A 19123-nucleotide genomic window follows, 5' to 3' on the forward strand; every position below is an offset into this window, starting at 1 on the left:
AAATATCTGTAATACATTGTATATAGACTATTTTCACATAACCTCAAAATCTATGTGAAAAATTTATATAACTAAGTTTTTATGTTTTCTATTTCTAATTTCAATAAAAATTGTTTTATTTCGCGAAATTTGGTGTAAACTTACCTTCGTATGTCCCAAACGCCCTGGTCTACATAGATGTTTTTAAAAATACCCCAGACTTGACAGTGAAATTACCTTACAGAGGATTTAGCAATTAAAAGAATAGGATACCACTTTCAAATAAAATCCAATATTTTAGGTTTCAATTTATAAATTAAGTACTTTCCAAATCTGCTGGAGTGCTCATTTCATTGGACAACTTTCCAGAGAATTCAATTTGATGTTTGCAAGAAGATTTTCACACTTTGAAAACTCTTAAGGAAGTTTCAACTTTATATATTTTTTATATCGTTACTTCTTTCCTTAAACCAATTTTTCCAAATTTTGATCAAGAGATAAAGAAAAACTTCACAACTAACTTTAAACTCTTTTTCAGCCTAGTTTGAAATGGCATTTCCATAAACATATTTTCAAATTAACAATAAAAAACAAGTAGTTTTTGCTCAAAAATACAAACACTCACACATACAAAGGTAAATTGTAACTGAAACTGACATGAAATGATAGTAAGACAATGAGTACTAGATTGAAGTAAGACGAAAATTTCGAACATAAAAACGGCAAGATAAGCGCCAATAAAGATGCAGCGGAAGTAAACTAAAACTGTAGATAGGCGAGCTATTTTTGTGTGCGACTGTAGTTGCAAAATGAACAGAGAATGTCAGCAAAAGTGACTGAAAATTATATAGAAAAAAATCGCATAAAAACAATAACAAAAAGTTGAGAAACAATAAGCGTGACAGTAACTAAAGCGTTAAAAGTACTTTCCAGCGAAAAACAAGAGTGAAATTAAAATAAAATTTGTTATTATTTTAAGACAGCAAAAGCGAGCAGCAAAAGTTAGCCAAACAGTTAGCCAAACAGTTAGCGCAGTTACCTCAGAGTTGCTTTGCTTTGGGTGTGCAACACAGCCGGCTAGGCAGCAAAAGTGAAAGGGGCAGTAAAGACCGAGACACCAGCCACCAGCCACGAACCGCCAGTCGCCAAAAGAAGGCGCAACTAACGAAGTAGTGTCAAGTGGCAGATACTAAGTTTTCCAAATTTTTTTGTTTGAATTTTTCTGTGATTTCCTGCTTTTATTTCAATCTTTTGTTTGCACTTTATGCGATTTCTTGCGAAAATTTGCATCATTATTGGCTGCAGACAGCTGCGACGGCCGAAAAGTAGACGAAACATGCAGCGGCGAGACTGGCAGACAGCCACTTTGACACTTGGACACGCCACGACTAGACGTTGGAGCGTGCGCACGCTCAAGTGCAGCATGGACCAACTTTTAGTTGCCGATTATTTGTGTGTCACCCCGCGCCCTTTTGAAACCTATCGCTTAAATAGCAGCTCATAGTAAATACGTTGCTGCCGAAGCGCGCATGCATTTGTGGAGTGGGTGTGGCATAAGTGTGCCTCTTATAAACTTTTCACAATTTGATTTTTTTAAAGTCAAAAGAAAATCATTGTTGTTATTTGTTTTGGTATACAAAAAAGTTTATGCAAAAGTGCATATTTTTATGTGTGCAAATAATATATATGCACTTTGCAAATTTGAAGGAAACTTTTGTATCGTGCATCCGACAAATTCATATGCTATGGCAACCCACGTCCATTGCAGCCTTTATGATCGTTATAAAGTATATTGCTTGCAATTTGCTGGCGAAATCCGCAACTGCCGGGTGATGAAACTATAAACAACTGAAGTGAATTGCAGATTACGAGTGTGGATACTTTTTAGTTCCTTTTTTATGTTCAAGCTTACTTAAATTGTCCACAGTGGGAAAATTATGTTCATTGATTGAGTTTACGACTGCTTTCATTTCTAGTTATGCAATAAAGATATGAGTCAAGCTTTAGATAGTGAAATTTGATTAACAAAAGTTTCTGCAGCCTTTTCAAAGGTAAAAATAATATTTGCCGGAATAGAAGAGAACGCTACTAAAAAAGAAGAAATGTTAATTTCAGTTGCAACGCTTCAAAAATGCAAAATATTCCTCACATGAACTTACATTTTATTCCTCAGTTCATATGGCAGCTATATGCCATAGTGAGTCGATCTGAACAGAGCGTTGATTTAACATACATACCTCTTGAGAAAATAAATTAGAGGCATGATCTTGAGGGTCATTTGACTGGACCATTTCTTCTTGAAGATAATCCATGAGATTTCATGAAAAATCGGGAAAAGGAGTCGATCAACAACGAGTTCTAGGCTTTGACAAGAACAGCCACATAGCGTTTCATGAGAGCAAGACATTTTAGCATGGATGCCTTTTTATTACAAGGCCCAGCAAAAACAATACCTGTATTGATGAAAGGTAGAGCGAAATTGCAGCGCTTAAGTGGATGTGCTGCAATAATCTGGCTTCGCATTTTCTATTTATGCATAGTGCAGATCTTACACAAGAAAATGCATTTTTTTATTTGGGGATCAAGTCGGGGTATGTACAATTTTTGGTGAACCATAGGTTTGCGATGAATAAGGTGGCGAATGGACACCTCTCTGATATAATTATAGGGTGGTGTTCCGTATATGTTAGTCTTGAATTAGCGATCCGACCATTCGCAAGCAATTTGCAAGCAGACCTTTCACATCTAGAAATGAGTTTAGAACTAAGAGTGAGCTCTTGTTATCAATCGGCTTCGCTTCTCTTAGTAATGATACGTTTATGACGTGGCTGTAGTAGTTCATTTAGGTTGATGCGATAAGAGCGACCTTGGCTTTTTGTAAGTCTTGGTGCGTCAATGTATCGCATTGGGAGTAAGTTGCTCCTTTAACTTTAAATCGATCTATGAACTTGAGCATATAGGTGACTACTCGAAGGGTTTGGGAAACGATGAAGATCGTTCAAGGATGTCAATGTCTTCCAGTGGTTTGTGAAAAGTGTCGATGTTTCGACTTTGTGAAGCAATTATGGCCGATTGTGGCCAAGAATCGGAAGATTTTGGTAACCATCGGGGGGCCACTCCACCAGACAGTGGTGGCCAGATGCAGAGGTTTCACCAACTGCCATGGAAATGTGATAAGAAGGGAACATTTCAGCTCCGAAATACAATATCTATTTTTATTAACTATAATAAATATAAGAAGCGAAGATTCCTTAGATACAGATAAAAGATCGAAGCCATCAGGCTATTCAATAATATATGCATATGTATATATTTTAGAAGGTCTCCCATGAAACTCCATATTAATATTATTAAGCATTCGGGGCACTCATCATGTTGAGACTTCATTATGTCCAGGTTTTGGCGCATAAAACGTTTATCGCTCCTTTTCCCATTATTTGAAGGAAAAGCAGACAATTTTGTTTGGGGTTCGAGGTAACCTCAGATTGCTATAATATATCTGATAACAATTAAATGTAAAGTCATTATAAATTTAAAGAGCTAGTTCCATGATTTGATGCACTTAAAATTTCGCTTATTTCATGGAACATTGCTCACACACAGGTCACTAAAAATAATAAAGTGCTACACTACTCAGCGACGTTTAATAGGAAAAAATGTGAAATATTTCGGAGCATCATTCCATAAATACAAAATCCATAAAGTAAATTTATGAAAATAATCAATGAAGCACACGCACAGTAAATGCGACGAAGAGCAACGAAGTGTGATGAAAAGAAAATCTACAGAGAGCACAACCCGCTGACAATATCCTACCTCACACTTAGTACTGACGACAGCGCCTCCGTTCTCATGCCACTTACCAGGCGAGCCAGCAATGAAGATGATAATAAAGTAGCAACTGGAAAAGGATGTGGCAGGAATATGACAGGCGAAAAGTGGTCGAAGACTGGGCGAGTGAATGATGCGTAAAAGGAATGGCGCTGGATTTAAGCCAGTGCGAAAGTGCGCTCAAGTGTGTAAGCGAGAAAAAGGTAAATTAAAAGCGAAGCAGAATAGCGAAGCAGTGAAACGGAAGTGACGACAAATGCTGAAAGCACGAGAGCAATGGCTGAATGCGCAGACAGGCAACACTAAATGACATACGAAAATACTCGTTAACACGCGCCGATGTAACTAACTGTGCTCGAGTTGAAGACACAACCATGGTAGATGGGGCTGTGAAGAAAATGGAAATGCCAGAAAAATTAAAAACAAAATGCGCAGTTTGTTGCCAACTCGATTTGAGGTAATGCCAAAAAGTTTATGTACCGAAAAGGGCACGATAACGAGAGTCATTAATAATTGCAAAGCTTCCGGTGTTCGGCCGTTGGACGACACACATATGTCTATATACTATATATATAACTACGAAGGACGTAAGCGCACAAAAATAAGTCACAAAGTTCGGCTGAGGCCAAATTGCGCTCAACGGAAAATGAAATGTTAGTTAACTTTCAGGCGTAAATTACACATACACAAGCATTCTATAATAAGTGTGTAAAATTATTTTCGGCTCCGCCTTTGTGTCAGACATTAGGTGCAGACGCAGACATACATAATGGCCAAGGCGACAATTTGTCAATACTCTAATTGAAGCAGCAACTCACAGCATACTTTTAGGCGACTAAGCAAAGGTTGTGCTATTTATACGGCTATTGTGATGCTCGTAAAGAGTGTCATGAACCCAACGTGACTTTACTCATGTACTTACATACATGCACACACACTAAACAGTTTTATATAAATATGTTTAGGTGACTAGCTGGGAGTTGAAGAAAATTAAATGCAGATTGCTGACAGCGACAATGAAATGGGCGGCAAAATAAGGCGAGTCAGATTAATTGGATTGATAAAAGTAAATGACTAAATGCCGGAGATTAAGTAACTGAACATATTTGTGTGGACAATACTCGCTGCAAATATAGTTAAGAGCGAAGTTTAGTGAAAGAGATATGCTTGTGTGAGTGCGTGTGCGGCGTAGAACGAGTGTGGTGATAAATGATACTTAAAGATTGTGCAAAATATTTCAGCTTTACGCAAAGCGTAATTTCTCCTTTCTAAATTAAGATCCCAGCAGAATATTAGCTTTTTAAATAGTCTGAAGGGTAATAAAAGCAATTAACTTCTGGAAGCATTTCAAGCATTTCTCTCGTAGGATTATATAGGGAGCACTATCTTAGAGAATAAAGTTAAGTAGAGTACATTTATTTCTAAGAAATAATTAATATTTTTTATTATTTTCTATAGACAAATTCAGTTTTTGGATTAAAAAAAAAAATGTAGAAATTCGGTATGCTTCATTCAAATAAGAAGTAATGGAGGAATAGATAGTGCCCATATTTTTAAGTTTGTAAACTATAACTAATAATGATGTTTGCAATGAGCTCATTTTCGAAACTCAAAATAATGCATTTCGATTTTGGAAGATAACTTCGAAAAACGGAAAATATTTTTTTCTTTTGACTCAACCTCCAGAAAAAAACAAAAAAAGTCCTTATTGCTACTCCAACGGCGGCTCTTGAACTCTATTGAAAAATCCCCGGTTTATTATAGTACAACACGCAATTCTATATAGTTGCCTTCAAGGTTGATACACTGATTACAGCGACCCTCACATTTTTCGATACCACTTTTGTAGAACGACTTGTCCTTTGCTTCAAAATAAGACTCAGTTTCGGCGATAACCTCTTCATTCGAAAAAAATTTCTTCCCAGCAAGCATTCTCACTGAGATCTGAGAACAGGAAATAGGCGCTGAGGGCTAGATCTGAAGGATACGGTGGATGCAGAAGCAATTCGAAGCCCAATTCATAGATTTTTGCAATAGTTTTCGCTAACTTGTAACACGGTGCATTGTCTTGGTGAAACCACACTGTCTTTTTCTCAAATGCGACCTTAGGAAGTCTAGAGTAACTAAAACTTGTATAACTAATATCTTATTTCTCGTTATCCGTCGCATGTGAATGCAGCTCATATCCTGAACATTGTTTTACTTGTTTATATTTAGTTTATATGGAATGCTCTCATAGCCACAGTCCGACGTCTAATTTTAAGAATATTTTCTAAATATCCTAAAATATATAGAATTGACACTAAAACAGTTGACTTTAATTTCTGACCTCTAATGTAATATCTGACTTTAAAGAGATTAGTACTGAATATTTCGGAATGTAAAACGAGTAATCTGCATTCAAAAGCTACGAAAGTATGGCTAAGAAGTCTTTATACTAATTTATCAGGAGTTTCAAGAGCGGAACGCAACTCCATTTAAAAAGTTCTCTCAGTAGGTATCATTTCATATTATGCGCCTTGACTGAACTTTTCAGATAGCTACCAGATATCAATTCGGATGTTTTATTGTAGGGTATTTCCTCATATACAAAAAGCTCTTACTTAACTAAAAAGACTATTTGGTAATGATTCCTTCCAATATTACTAGCTTTTATCCTCTGATATTATAGTATATGTTAAAAACAAAAACTTTACACTATCCTCTTCTTCTTCTTCACTGGCGTATAAGCGACTATAGCCGAGTTAAAAACAGCGCGCCAGTCGTTCCTTCTTTTCGCTACGTGGCGCCAATTGGATATACCTAGCGAAGCCAGGTCCTTCTCCACTTGATCCTCCCAACGGAGTGGAGGTCTTCCTCTGCCTCTGCTTCCCCCGGCGGGTACTGCGTCGAATACTTTCAGAGCTGGAGTGTTTTCGTCCAGCCGGACAACATGACCTAGCCAGCGTAGCCGCTGTCTATGTTAATGTCGTCGTGTATCTCTAAAGCTAATCATTCCATCGAATACACTATTCGCCGTGGCCGACGCGCAAAGGACCATAAATCTTTCACAGAACTTTTCTCTCGAAAACTCGCAACGTCGACTGATCAGTTGTTGTCATCGTCCAAGCCTCTGCACCATATAGCAGGACGGGAATTATGAGCGACTTACAGAGTTTGGTTTTTGTTCGTCGAGAGAGGACTTTGCTTCTCAATTGCCTACTCAGTCCGTAGTAGCACCTGATGGCAACAGTTATTCTGCGTTGGATTTCTAGGCTGACATTGTTGGTGGTGTGTACGCTGGTTCCAAGATAGACGAAATTATCTACAACTTCAAAGTTATGACTGTCCAGAGTGACGTGCAACAAGACGCGAGTGCGACGATTGTTTGTTTTGCTTCCTTGTCCAGTCTGGAGAAAGCAGAACTAACGGCGCGGGTGTTGAGGCCGATGATATGAATATTATTGTACTTGCTCGATTAAGTTCTGCAGCTCGAATTAATTTCTCCAGCAGCAGATTGAAGCAAATTGAAGAAGTCGCACGATAGGGAGTCGCCTTGTCTGAAACCTCGTTTGGTATCGAACGGCTCGGAGAGGTCCTTTCCGATCCTGATGGAGATTTTGGTGTTGCTTAACGTCAGTTTACACAGCCGTATTAGTTTTGCGGGGATACCAAATTCAGACATCGGCTCATAAAGGCAGCTCCTTTTCGTGCTGTCGAAAGCAGCTTCGAAATCGACGAAGAGGTGGTGTGTGTCGATTCTCCTTTCACGGGTCTTTTCCAAGATTTGGCGGATGGTGAATATCTGGTTGGTTGCTGATTTGCCAGGTCTAAAGCCTCACTGATAAGGTCCAATCAGTTTGTTGACGGTGAGCTTTAATCTTTCACACAATTCGCTCGATAGAACCTTATATGCGATGTTGAGGACACTTATCCCACGGTAGTTGGCGCAGATTGTGAGGTCTCCCTTTTTGTGGATTGGGCAGAGCATTACTGCTGTTCGAACTTCTTCATGGCCAGGCAATGGAACGTCTGCTTCATCGTAATCGATTGGGGAATCGGGTTCGCCTTCTTCTTGCGTTGTACGTTTATTGCCATTCAGCAGGCTGGAGAAGTGTTCCCCCCATAATTTAAGTATGCTCTGGGCATCAGTTACTAGATCACCTCCTTGGGTTCTAGCAAAAGAGTATGCTCCGGTCTTGAAACCTTTTGTTTGTCGCCGCATTTTTTCGTAGAATTTTCAAGCATTATCCTTGTCGGTCAGCTTGTCAAGCTCCATGAGTGCAAGCCGAGTAAAAAATCGTTCAGCTGTCTGTTGTGATTGCAGCTTATCGATGTCGAGCCTTCCTTGTGTTTGTTGCAACAAGATAGTGGCTTGAATCGATATTAGGACCTCGGAGCGTACGCACGATAACCATATTTCGGGCCCCGGCGAAGTCAATCAGCCTCAACCCATTTTGGGATGTTTATTCGTGGAGGCTGAATTTACCTACTGTTGTTCCAAAGATACATTCCTTGCCCTTCTTGGTGTTAAAATCGCCAAGCACGATTTTGATATCGCGGTAGGGGAAGCTCTCATAGGTGCGGTCCAAGCGCTCATAGATGGCATCTTTGTCACATCGTACTTCTCTTCCGTCGGGGCGTGGGCGTAAATCAGCGATATGTTGAAGAACCTCGCTTTGATGCGGATTGTGGCTAGACGTTCATTCACCGGAGTGAATGATAGTACTCGGCGACGGAGTTTCTCTCTCACCACGAATCCCACACCAAACTTGCGCTCCTTTATATGGCCACTGTAGTAAATGCCACAAGGACCTATTCGTCTCAGTCGTTGTCCCGTCCATCGCATTTGTTGGTCGGCGGTGATGTCAGCCTTTATTTGAACGAGGACGTCAACCAGCTGGGCAGCTGCACCTTCCCAATTAAGGGACCGGATTTTCCATATTGGTCGTCACCAAAAGGGGGGTCTCTCATCCGAGGCTGATTGTTAATTTTAATTGGGGTGTTTTTTAACGTGGCGGGTCCCAAACCCAGCGCACAACCCTATGTAGGGGATGTTTCGCCTTCTCACTTTTGCTCGCCTTTAAACGGATGCTCTTAGGCTACCCAGAGGATATTTGGTCAAAGACCGGAAGTCGTGAGCTGCTTGAACCATATGTAAAAAAATCGTTTCTGCCCACTCTCATGTGAATGGCGACCAGAGAACTTTCCTCGTGATCTTCTATACATGAGTCTATCCTCCTGTTCCTTCGAGCCTACTACTAGTTGTATTTTAGTGCTTGATTTTTTTTTATGTATTTAGAATTTTGATGGCCTTGCCAAGTACCATTTTGATACCAATTCTGGAGGGCATGGTTATTTCCTTAAACTTACTGTTGCAGGCACCGTGTATGGCATATGTAAATCGTTTAAAGTCTACTAAAATTACTCACTCTCCTTAATAATCTGGCAATGGGTAGGACTATTAAAGGCTTCCTTTAACATACATCCTTCGAAACTAGTATACTAGGGTATACTTGCCGGAAGTTTACGGTGAAAAATAATATAACGATATCACAAATTCGAAAAGCAAAGTAAGTCTACGACACTATGATGAGAAGTTTATATGGGCATTTCCCATAAGCGAAAATATTTTTTTCGGTATTTTGAGGTGAGCCAAGTTTTTAAACAATCTTGATGTTCTCGCCAAAAACCAAACTAAAAAGTAACCTTTCTAGATATCATTGAATAAAACGGAGTATGGTATAGATCGGAAAAAAGCTTAAAGGATTACCCTCCTAATTTCATACGTATAATTAGGTAAAATGTATTTTACTTTCCGGATTTGGCAACTACTGCTTAATTAAAAGTTGCCCAAGCGAATATTAGAATTATTTATGTCTGTAAATAATACAAAACAAGTAAGGAAGGGCTAAGTTCGGGTGTCACCGAACATTTTATACTCTCGCATGATAAAGTGATAATCGAGATACTGTTATTAGCAACTTTTTTGCGAGAGTATAAAAACGATGCCCTCTGAATTATATGAAAATGTCTGAGAGATTTACCGATATTTTCGGTGAAAAATTAGGTTATGTTAGGTTAGGCACTGAGTCTAAGTTAAAGTCCGATCACGACAATTTTTCCACAAGGGTTACCTCAGCTCAAATACCATATTTGTGTAAAGTTTTATTCCGCTATCATCATTGGTTCCTAATGTATATATTATACAGAGAAGGCATCAGATGGAATTCAAAATAGCGTTATATTGGAAGAATGCGTAGTTGTGAACCGATTTCACCCATATTTCTTACATGTCATCAGGATGTTAAGAAAATATTATATACCGAATTTCATTGAAATCGGTCGAGTAGTTCCTGAGATATGGTTTTTGGTTCATAAGTGGGCGACGCCACGCAGCTTTCTTCTGCCATTTCTTTTGTAAAATTTAGTGTTTCTGACGTGTTTTGTTAGTCGGTTAAGGCACTTTTAGTGATTTTCAACATAACCTTTGTATGGGAGGTAGGCGTGGTTATTATCCGATTTCTTCCATTTTTAAACTGTATATGGAAATGCCTGAAGGAAACGACTCTGTAGAGTTTGGTTGACATAGCTATAGTAAATTCCCAGATATGTATAAAAAACTTAGTAGGGGACGGGGCCATGCCCACTTTTCCAAAAAAATTACGTCTAAATATGCCCCTTCCTAATGCGATCCTTTGTGCCAAATTTCACTTTAATATCTTTATTTATGGCTGAGTTATGACACTTTATAGGTTTTCGGTTTTCGTCATTTTGTGGGCGTGGCAGTGGGCCGATTTTGCCCATCTTCGAACTTAACCTTCTTATGAAGCCAAGAAATACATGTACCAAGTTTCATCATGATATGTATCTCAATTTTTACTCAAGTTACAGCTTGCACGGACGGACGGACAGACAGACATCCGGATTTCAACTCTACTCGTCACCCTGATCACTTTGGTGTACATAACCCTATATCTGACTCTTTTAGTTTTAGGACTTACAAACAACCGTTATGTGAACAAAACTATAATACTCTCTTTGGCAACTTTGTTGCGAGAGTATAAAAATAGATTAAAGAAGACATTTCCGTATATATTTAACAACATTTGAGAAAGAAACTATCTATATACATATGTATATATAATACTGTATATATATACAAAAACAGTATTATATATAAAAACCTTCGCCATTTGGGCATTCCAATGATTAAGGTGAAACTACATCATTGCAACTATCTCAGCGAAAAACACAAAATAACTATTTTAACTGCTAAACGCAGCTAATCGTCTCTCTGTAACTACTTACGCTCTTACCACAAGGAAGCACTCACAGAATCCTTTCTCTAAAAAGTACAGCAAATGAGCATAAAAGGTAAGGAAAATTACCCACAGGAAGAAACTTAGCTTATCTGTAGCTGCAGTAGTAACCCAGTAAACTCCTTACTACACTACAAGAATATCCGCTGAAGAAATCTAACAACGCAATTGTTTCATGCCACCCAAAGAACTTGCCGCCGCCAGTGCTGCTAGAAGAGTCATTGGAGGCGTGCTTAATGGCTTGCAAAAGTGAATGTTGGATATTTTGTAAAAACACGCGCGCTTAATAGCCTGGAAAGTTAAGCGGCATCAAGAAAATGGCTGCTTGCGGCCATGCGCCTTCAAGTATGCAATGCAATTGCCAAAGAAGAGGTAATTTGCGCTTGAGCTTACAACGCTTTGCGGTACCAAAGAGATGCCAGCACTAAAAACGGTAGTATTCTCGGTGATTGCATTGCCCCAGCCGCAGCCACAAAGAAGCTAATGAAGCAATTTGAAAGGCAAACTTGGCAGGAAATTGCAGTGTTGAGTGCTTGGATTAATTTGTGGCATGCAACAACTCTACAGATACAACACTCGTGGAGTATAGCAGAAGCTATACGAATTAAGCAGAGGCGACAATTAGCCATGTGCTTGAGGGAAAGGAAAGGCGAGCATTGCATAGAATTAAGGTAGCACCTAAAAGGCAGCTTAAGGCACACACATATACAAGAAAGTATTTCTAATTTAAGTTTCGCATAAAAGTCAGGCGTTTAATTTATATAGTGCCGCCGCAAGTGATAGTGTCGCGAAAAGCACTGCCATAAAAGTTTGTTGTGATTTGCGGTTGCTTAAATGCATTAGTATGTGTGTATGTAAGCAGCACGGGCTAACTTTGTATAAGGCAACACAGCTGTCGCGTTGATTTTATTGCCGCTCGCAGGCGTTAGGACGAAAAGGCTCTCGATTTAATTACTCTGCATGTTTAAACTTAAATGCGTTCAGCAATTAAATGTTGCGGATTCCGCTATGTGCGTTTGTGTGGTCTCCTTCTGTCGCTGAGCTGTAAAATTTAACCGCTATGAATGTAATACAACATCTTTATTGCTCTTCGGAAAGTGTTGGGTTGAAAAATATTTCTCATTTACAATTTATATGATCACAAATTTAAAAATGATTTTTGCTCTTTAAAAATCTTTACTTCAATGTTGATTGTTTTTCCTCTTTGCCGGTCTAATTACTATTTAATCACATAGATACTGTATGTGGTCCATGAGGGAAATAGAATACATAAGCGTCTTCGCATATACTGTGGGCTAAAAATCGTAAGACTTTTTAATTAAAATATCGCTCATGACTCTCAGTGGCATCTGTGCCAAATGTCACATCAAAATAATTATTAGTATTTAGCATACACTTATTTTTCTAAAGTACATAAAGTGAATTTGGCGATTTTTACTAAATTTGATGTGTGGAATCAAATTTCTGGGACCAAAACCTTTAAAAAACCTTTGTCGCGAGCACGTATTTTTGATTGGTACAAAATATTCGAAGAGGGTTCAGAACGCGTTGACACCGAACCACGTCCAGGATGGCCATCAGCATCAACTGATGATCAATACGTCAATGAAATGAAGGAATTTGTGCATGAGAATCGACGATTAGCAGTCAAAGATCTTACAAAGATCGTTGGAATATCCAAATGATAAGTGAGAACTACTTTGAAATATCAATTGGGTCTAAGAAAAGTGAAAGCACGATTGGTTCCAAAAGTCTGTGAAATAATGCTTTCCGATTACTAGGATGTCATGGAACGTGTTAGGTTTCCCACAGGTTGGAGACGCGGGCCTTCGAATGTGGAGAATGGGACACTCGGTAGTTTATATTTCTGGTATATATAGTACATAAGCATATACATAAGTTTTATGCAATCCAAAAAAAATTTGTTGCTTTTTAAAAATGTTATTTTATTTATGATTCTTTCTGACTCTCCTGGAAATGTTACACCGACCGTCTCTGATTTTTTTCTGTGCACTACTCATTTCCAGAAGGGTATTACTAAACGCAAAAAATTTGTTTCATTGCATTTTCTAATTTGCTGTTTACAATCGCAGTATTATGAAAACCCTCTGCTACTGTTTCTTCTCCTTCCTTATAGTGTGGTCGTAAAAATTCCCAAAGGAACACTTTCGCTCATTGCCCCTAAGCAATTTAAGTCATTTCCATTTCCATCCCTCAGCGGGAGCCACAATTTCGCCATTCAACTATGTAGTTCAATGCCGCGCCCGAAGAACGGCCATACCACAGTCCACTTGTTGTTGTTTTGTGGACTTGTATTCTCAAATATAACTGCAATTATTTGGCTTGTTGTTGCTGTTGTTACTGTTTTTGTATATTTTTGCTGTTTTGTTTGCTTTGCTTTACAACATCTTTGGGCATTTCGTTTATAACTTTTTGTTTTGGCATTTTATTGCCTACCGCTAGGCGTAAACGTTTTATGCGATGGCTATTTAACATTTATTGTTATTTAAATATAAAAATATTTAAGATTCTCATCAGTTAATGTTTTCCACATCTACGCTAAGCGTGTCTGCAACGAAGCCTCGCAACAACAAGTAGAATTCCTTTTAACTACTTTTATATCACTTTTCCATTAGGAGGGGTGTACGCTATATGTACATACATATGAATGTGTGTTTATATCCCCTCACTGCTTATTATTAATAGCTGTGTGCCAGTTTTATTTGCCTGCCGCAGTAAAAATAAAATCGTCGTTGAATATTGCTATTTGTTTTCAAAAAGTATCTTTACCCTATATACACATACATATGTATGTATACATAAATATATATACAATTTTTTTTTGTATTTCCTTTTACATATATGTGTTTGTACTTCTATACATAAACAAATTTTTAACCTTTAATTTTTTCTCTCCTCACTTCCCTTGCAGTGCGATGAGCCATTATCCGCCGGTGACATTGTGGTCTTTGCGCAACGTGTCGGCTCGCAGATTTGCTGGCATCCTGGTTGCTTCGTCTGTTGTGTTTGCAAGGAATTACTTGTGGATTTGATTTATTTTCATCGTGATGGCAATCTCTATTGCGGCAGACATCACGCCGAGACGCAGAAGCCGCGCTGCTCCGCCTGCGATGAGGTATGTACACAATTATTTGTCTGTAAACTGTAAGTATGTATAAAAAGTAGCGTTTTGTTTACTTTCGTCTGCGCAACTTACATTTTTTGGCCCTTGGGTCTCAACCTCTTATGCATATTGCATTAGGATTTGTTGGATTTGGTTTATTTAAGTTGTATTTTCTACTGGTTTACATTATAGGCTTATTAGAGTAAGTCCGTTTTCCTCGCATTCGGATCATTAGAAGCAATCTGTATTGACATTTAGATGTTTATCAACATAGAGCGTTTTTTTAGATATTATACATGGTTGATACCAAACATCTTTTCTCATAATATGTATATTATGCCCGGTTCTCTTAAAATTCAAAACAAATACTAAACATTTTCACAGAGTCTAACAAGAAATGGAAAGTCTAGAAGAGTTCGGTATATCTGAACACACCTACAGTGCATTCAAGACTAGTTATGGAAAACTTAATCTTAAACGGTTCCGTTCTCATCGGACGTTCTACTATTGTTTAGCTGAGCAGTGCAAAAGCGACCGGGCTACCATCAGTTCTGGCGCTATCCCAAGATATATTTGTCCCATAGTGGATCGCAAGTGGTCAATTGACCTCTATTATACTCTCAGCAAAATTAGTCTCTGCCTAGTTGTGGGGATTCTCACTGGTCATTGCCCTATGGACGTTCAGGCTGTAAGATTGAGACGCTAACCGGAGGTCAGGTGTCTATTTTGTTGTTTGGAAGAAGACTAACTTCCTGATTGATCGACGTTTCCGAGATGAAAGCTTCAGCTCTTGAGAGCTCGCATTTTCAGCTATGTCACTTAACTGGGCGGACTAGAAATTTAACGCCTAAGCGAAGTTACTGATAACCGATTCAATAAAGTCTATTCCTTAGATTCAATAAGGTTCAGTCCTTAGATACAAGTTTTATGACTATGTCATTGGTGCATTGGTATTTCGCCACTTTTTGCCAAAAACCCGAGTCCTATCTTTCCACAACTACCGCATTCACCTGATTTGGCTCCGTGCGACTCCGTGCGAGGAGATAAAAGAATGAGTAGAAAAATGTTTTGAAAATTACTATTCCAACTGTTATGACGACCGGAAAAAGCGGTGGCAAAAGTGGTTTTTATCGGATGGGGATTGCTTTGAATAAAGAATTTACATTTTATAAACAAAGTCACCTTACCTTTTGATCTCAGTAGTATTGTACATATATTCATTTATTATACGCTTTTTGGTAATCAACGTACTTATGCCCCTAATTGTTTCCCACATTTCAGATAATCTTTTCGGATGAATGCACCGAAGCCGAGGGCCGTACTTGGCATATGAAACATTTCGCCTGCTTCGAGTGCGAGCATCAGCTGGGCGGTCAGCGTTACATCATGCGTGACGGCAAACCCTATTGTCTCAACTGTTTTGACACCATGTTCGCTGAGTATTGTGACTATTGTGGCGAAGTGATCGGCGTCGATCAGGGACAGATGAGTCATGACGGTCAGCATTGGCACGCCACGGATCAGTGCTTCTCGTGTTGCACTTGTCGCTGTTCGCTCTTGGGTAGACCATTTCTGCCGCGACGTGGCACAATTTACTGTTCGATTGCTTGCAGCAAAGGCGAGCCGCCTACACCATCGGACACAAGTTCGGGACCACAACTGCGTCCGACACATCGGGCTAGCACAACAAGTCAAATAGCGCGTTCACCCCGACCGGGTGCGCGACATAAGGTCAGCGGTGGTGGTGGCGGGGCAGGCGGTAGTAACGGCAAGAGTGCTGGCAGCGCGGGAGATTTGCTGGAACGGCAGGCGCGTCAGCGAATGGAGGTTGGCATTGATCGTTTAATGATTGTAGGTAAGCTGGCTGCGGGTTGTGATGCCATTATGCCGCCGCTGCCAGGTGTGCCACGCCCTGCACATCCTCCGCCTATAGACCTCACTGAACTCGGTATTAGTTTGGATAATATCTGTGCAGGCGACAAATCGATATTTGGCGATCCCAGCAATCTTACATCCTCGTTGCCTGACATGCTGATGTCGAAAGGCGAGGACTCACACAGTTATCAAAGCATTGATAAGATCAATATTAATTCACCAAGCGCCTCCGAGTTAACGCAAAGCACGCAAGAGATCACCAATGAACTGGAGCTGGAAAATGATGACGAGAACTGTGAACTGCCGCATAATAACTACGAAATATTGTTAAACGCGAAGCGAACGCGCAACAAATCCGATATTGATGATGACGACCACGACGATGACGAAGATGATGACCCGGACCACAGTGACGCTGATGAAAATATACGTGCCCACTTGAAGGAGGTACGCTTCCATAGCGTACATGACACCATGTCGCGTTCGAAGAGCTACACGGACAGCACGAATGCGCGACGACGACGTAAGAAACGCAACCAATCGCGCAGCTCCTCTGAAATGCAAATTAACCAAGCCAATCTAAGACTGCACAATGCACAAACGAATGCAACGGGAATGCACAACAATATCGATAACTGCGACGCGGCAAGCGTGTGTTCCACCTGCTCATCCAGCTCCTCCAGCGATATGGACGACTACTTGTATCGTATACCCGCGCGTAGACACTACGGTGGCGTGCGTGTATCTTACGTCCCGAACGATGCAATCGCTTACGAGCGCAAACGAAAACAAGCGGCAAGCGAGCAGCATTTGGGTAGCGGCGGCTCATTGATTGGCGGCACAACAGCTTCGATGACCGCATCGACAAGCGGCGCAACGAGTGGCGGCGATACGAAGAACTGCATTATTTCATGACAGCCTCCGATATTGCCGCCGCCACCGCTTAGTCTTGGCAGCTACTATATATTGGATACGATCTTGGAGGAGCAACGTTTGGTGGTGGATGAGAAGCCAGCGGGTTGTTTGAAGCGTGTTTGGCGTATGCTAACCACCGGTGGCAAGGGTAAGAAAGCGCCAGTAGAAATGCAGTGCGTGTGAAGTGCAAGTTGAGCAAATATATTTATTAAGAAAATATTGATGAAAAATTATATGTATTGTTCGGAGAAAAAGCGTGTTAAGGAAGTCAAATATTTTGAGGTTGTATTGAGAGATATTCGAAAGAGAATTAAAAATAACATATAATGCAAAAGTAATTTTAAGAAATTATATAGAAGACCGTGAGCTAATTTAAGTGAATGTTGTATCTTCCGGTTTCGGCGCTCTATTCGCATCCAGAAAAATAGTTTTTTTGACTGAATGTCCTCCACGAATATTTGTAAACTTGACCATCAATGGCATCACAATCATAACGGTTGTTTGAAATTATATTGCAAGAGCATTTGTTCTGTATATAAAAAGCACTGAAGAACTTCCATATCGTAGTTGTAGCTGTAAAGCAACAAAGGTTGAAACTTAAATATATAAAAAATTAAAAAATATCAAAAACGAAACTGAACTAAAAGAGACACATATTTAACGAAACTTTGTACAAAACATACACACATGAATATCGATTTACACAGTTTTTTGAATAAGCGCGTAGCAAGTAAGTATTTTATTGATTACCCACTACAACTATTACAAACTTGCACAAAATGTATATAATAACTATGTAAATATATAAATATACCCATATACTAAATATATATATAAATGTTTCATTGAACGCTAATTAACTAAGTGCAAAGAGGCCAGACATTTTAACGATTACAAAGGAATTATTGCCAGACGTTTGAAATCAAACAAATTATAGAGATTTTTGACTCAAGCGCTTTTGAAAATATAAAGATTTTATAGCTAGGTTTGAATAAATTTGATTTAATTTTTATGCATTATGTCTAAAAAGGACCCAAAAATTGTTAATAAAACCCAAAATGTCTAATTATTCATTAATATTTATTTTTTCGTCTTCAAAATAATCTCCACCAGATGTTATGTATACATTTATATCAACGATTTTCCCAGTCGTCGAAACATTTTTCATAAGCACTTTTTGGGATGGCCTCCAGCTTCTTCTTTCACAATTTTGCTTTATCTCTTCGATCGACTGAAAACTGGTTCCACGAAGCGGAAATTTCAGTTTGGGGAACAAGAAAAAATCCTACGGAGCCATATCTGATAAATATGGTTGGATAGATGGTATTCATTGCGTTTTTATACTCTCGCAACAAAGTTGCTAAGGAGAGTATTATAGTTTTGTTCACATAACGGTTGTTTGTAAGTCCTAAAACTAAAAGAGTCAGATATAGGGTTATATATACCAATGTGATCAGGGTGACGAGTAGAGTTGAAATCCGGATGTCTGTCTGTCCGTCCGTCCGTCTGTCCGTCCGTGCAAGCTGTAACTTGAGTAAAAATTGAGATATCATGATGAAACTTGGTAAACGTATTTCTTGGCTTGGCTTGGCTAAAGATATTAAAGTGAAATTTGGCACAAAGGATCGCATTAGGGAGAAGCATATTTGGACGTAATTTTTTTGGAAAAGTGGGCGTGGCCCCGCCCCCTACTAAGTTTTTTGTACATATCTCGGAAACTACTATAGCTATGTCAGCCAAACTCTTTAGAGTCGTTTCCTTCAGGCATTTCCATATACAGTTCAAAAATGGAAGAAATCGGATAATAACCTCGCCCACCTCCCATACAAAGGTTATGTTGAAAATCACTAAAAGTGCGTTAACCGACTAACAAAAAACGTCAGAAACACTAAATTTTACGGAAGAAATGGCAGAAGGAAGCTGCACCCAGGCTTTTTTTAAAAATTGAAAATGGGCGTGGCGCAGCCCACTTATGGACCAAGAACCATATCTCGGGAACTACTATACCGATTTCAATGAAATTCGGTACGTAATATTTTCTTAACACCCTGATGACATGTACGAAATATGGGTTTTGAAATACGCAGAATTCCGAAGT

General features: G+C 39.2%; 1 protein-coding gene across 2 annotated transcripts in view; it reads left to right on the forward strand.

The window, feature by feature from the left end:
- Positions 1-17870, forward strand: part of LOC120772332 (protein espinas) — a 93563-nt gene extending 75693 nt beyond the window's left edge. For both annotated transcript variants that reach the window (XM_040100874.1, XM_040100875.1), the window contains 2 exons: positions 14044-14247; positions 15517-17870. In XM_040100874.1, coding sequence (XP_039956808.1) covers positions 14044-14247; positions 15517-17025 — 1713 coding nt within the window. In that variant the 3' untranslated portion in view covers positions 17026-17870. The remainder of the gene's footprint in view (positions 1-14043; positions 14248-15516) is intronic.
- Positions 17871-19123: the final 1253 nt, after the last annotated feature.

Source organism: Bactrocera tryoni, chromosome 3 (genome assembly GCF_016617805.1).
Source record: "Bactrocera tryoni isolate S06 chromosome 3, CSIRO_BtryS06_freeze2, whole genome shotgun sequence".
Classification (NCBI taxonomy): domain Eukaryota; kingdom Metazoa; phylum Arthropoda; class Insecta; order Diptera; family Tephritidae; genus Bactrocera; species Bactrocera tryoni.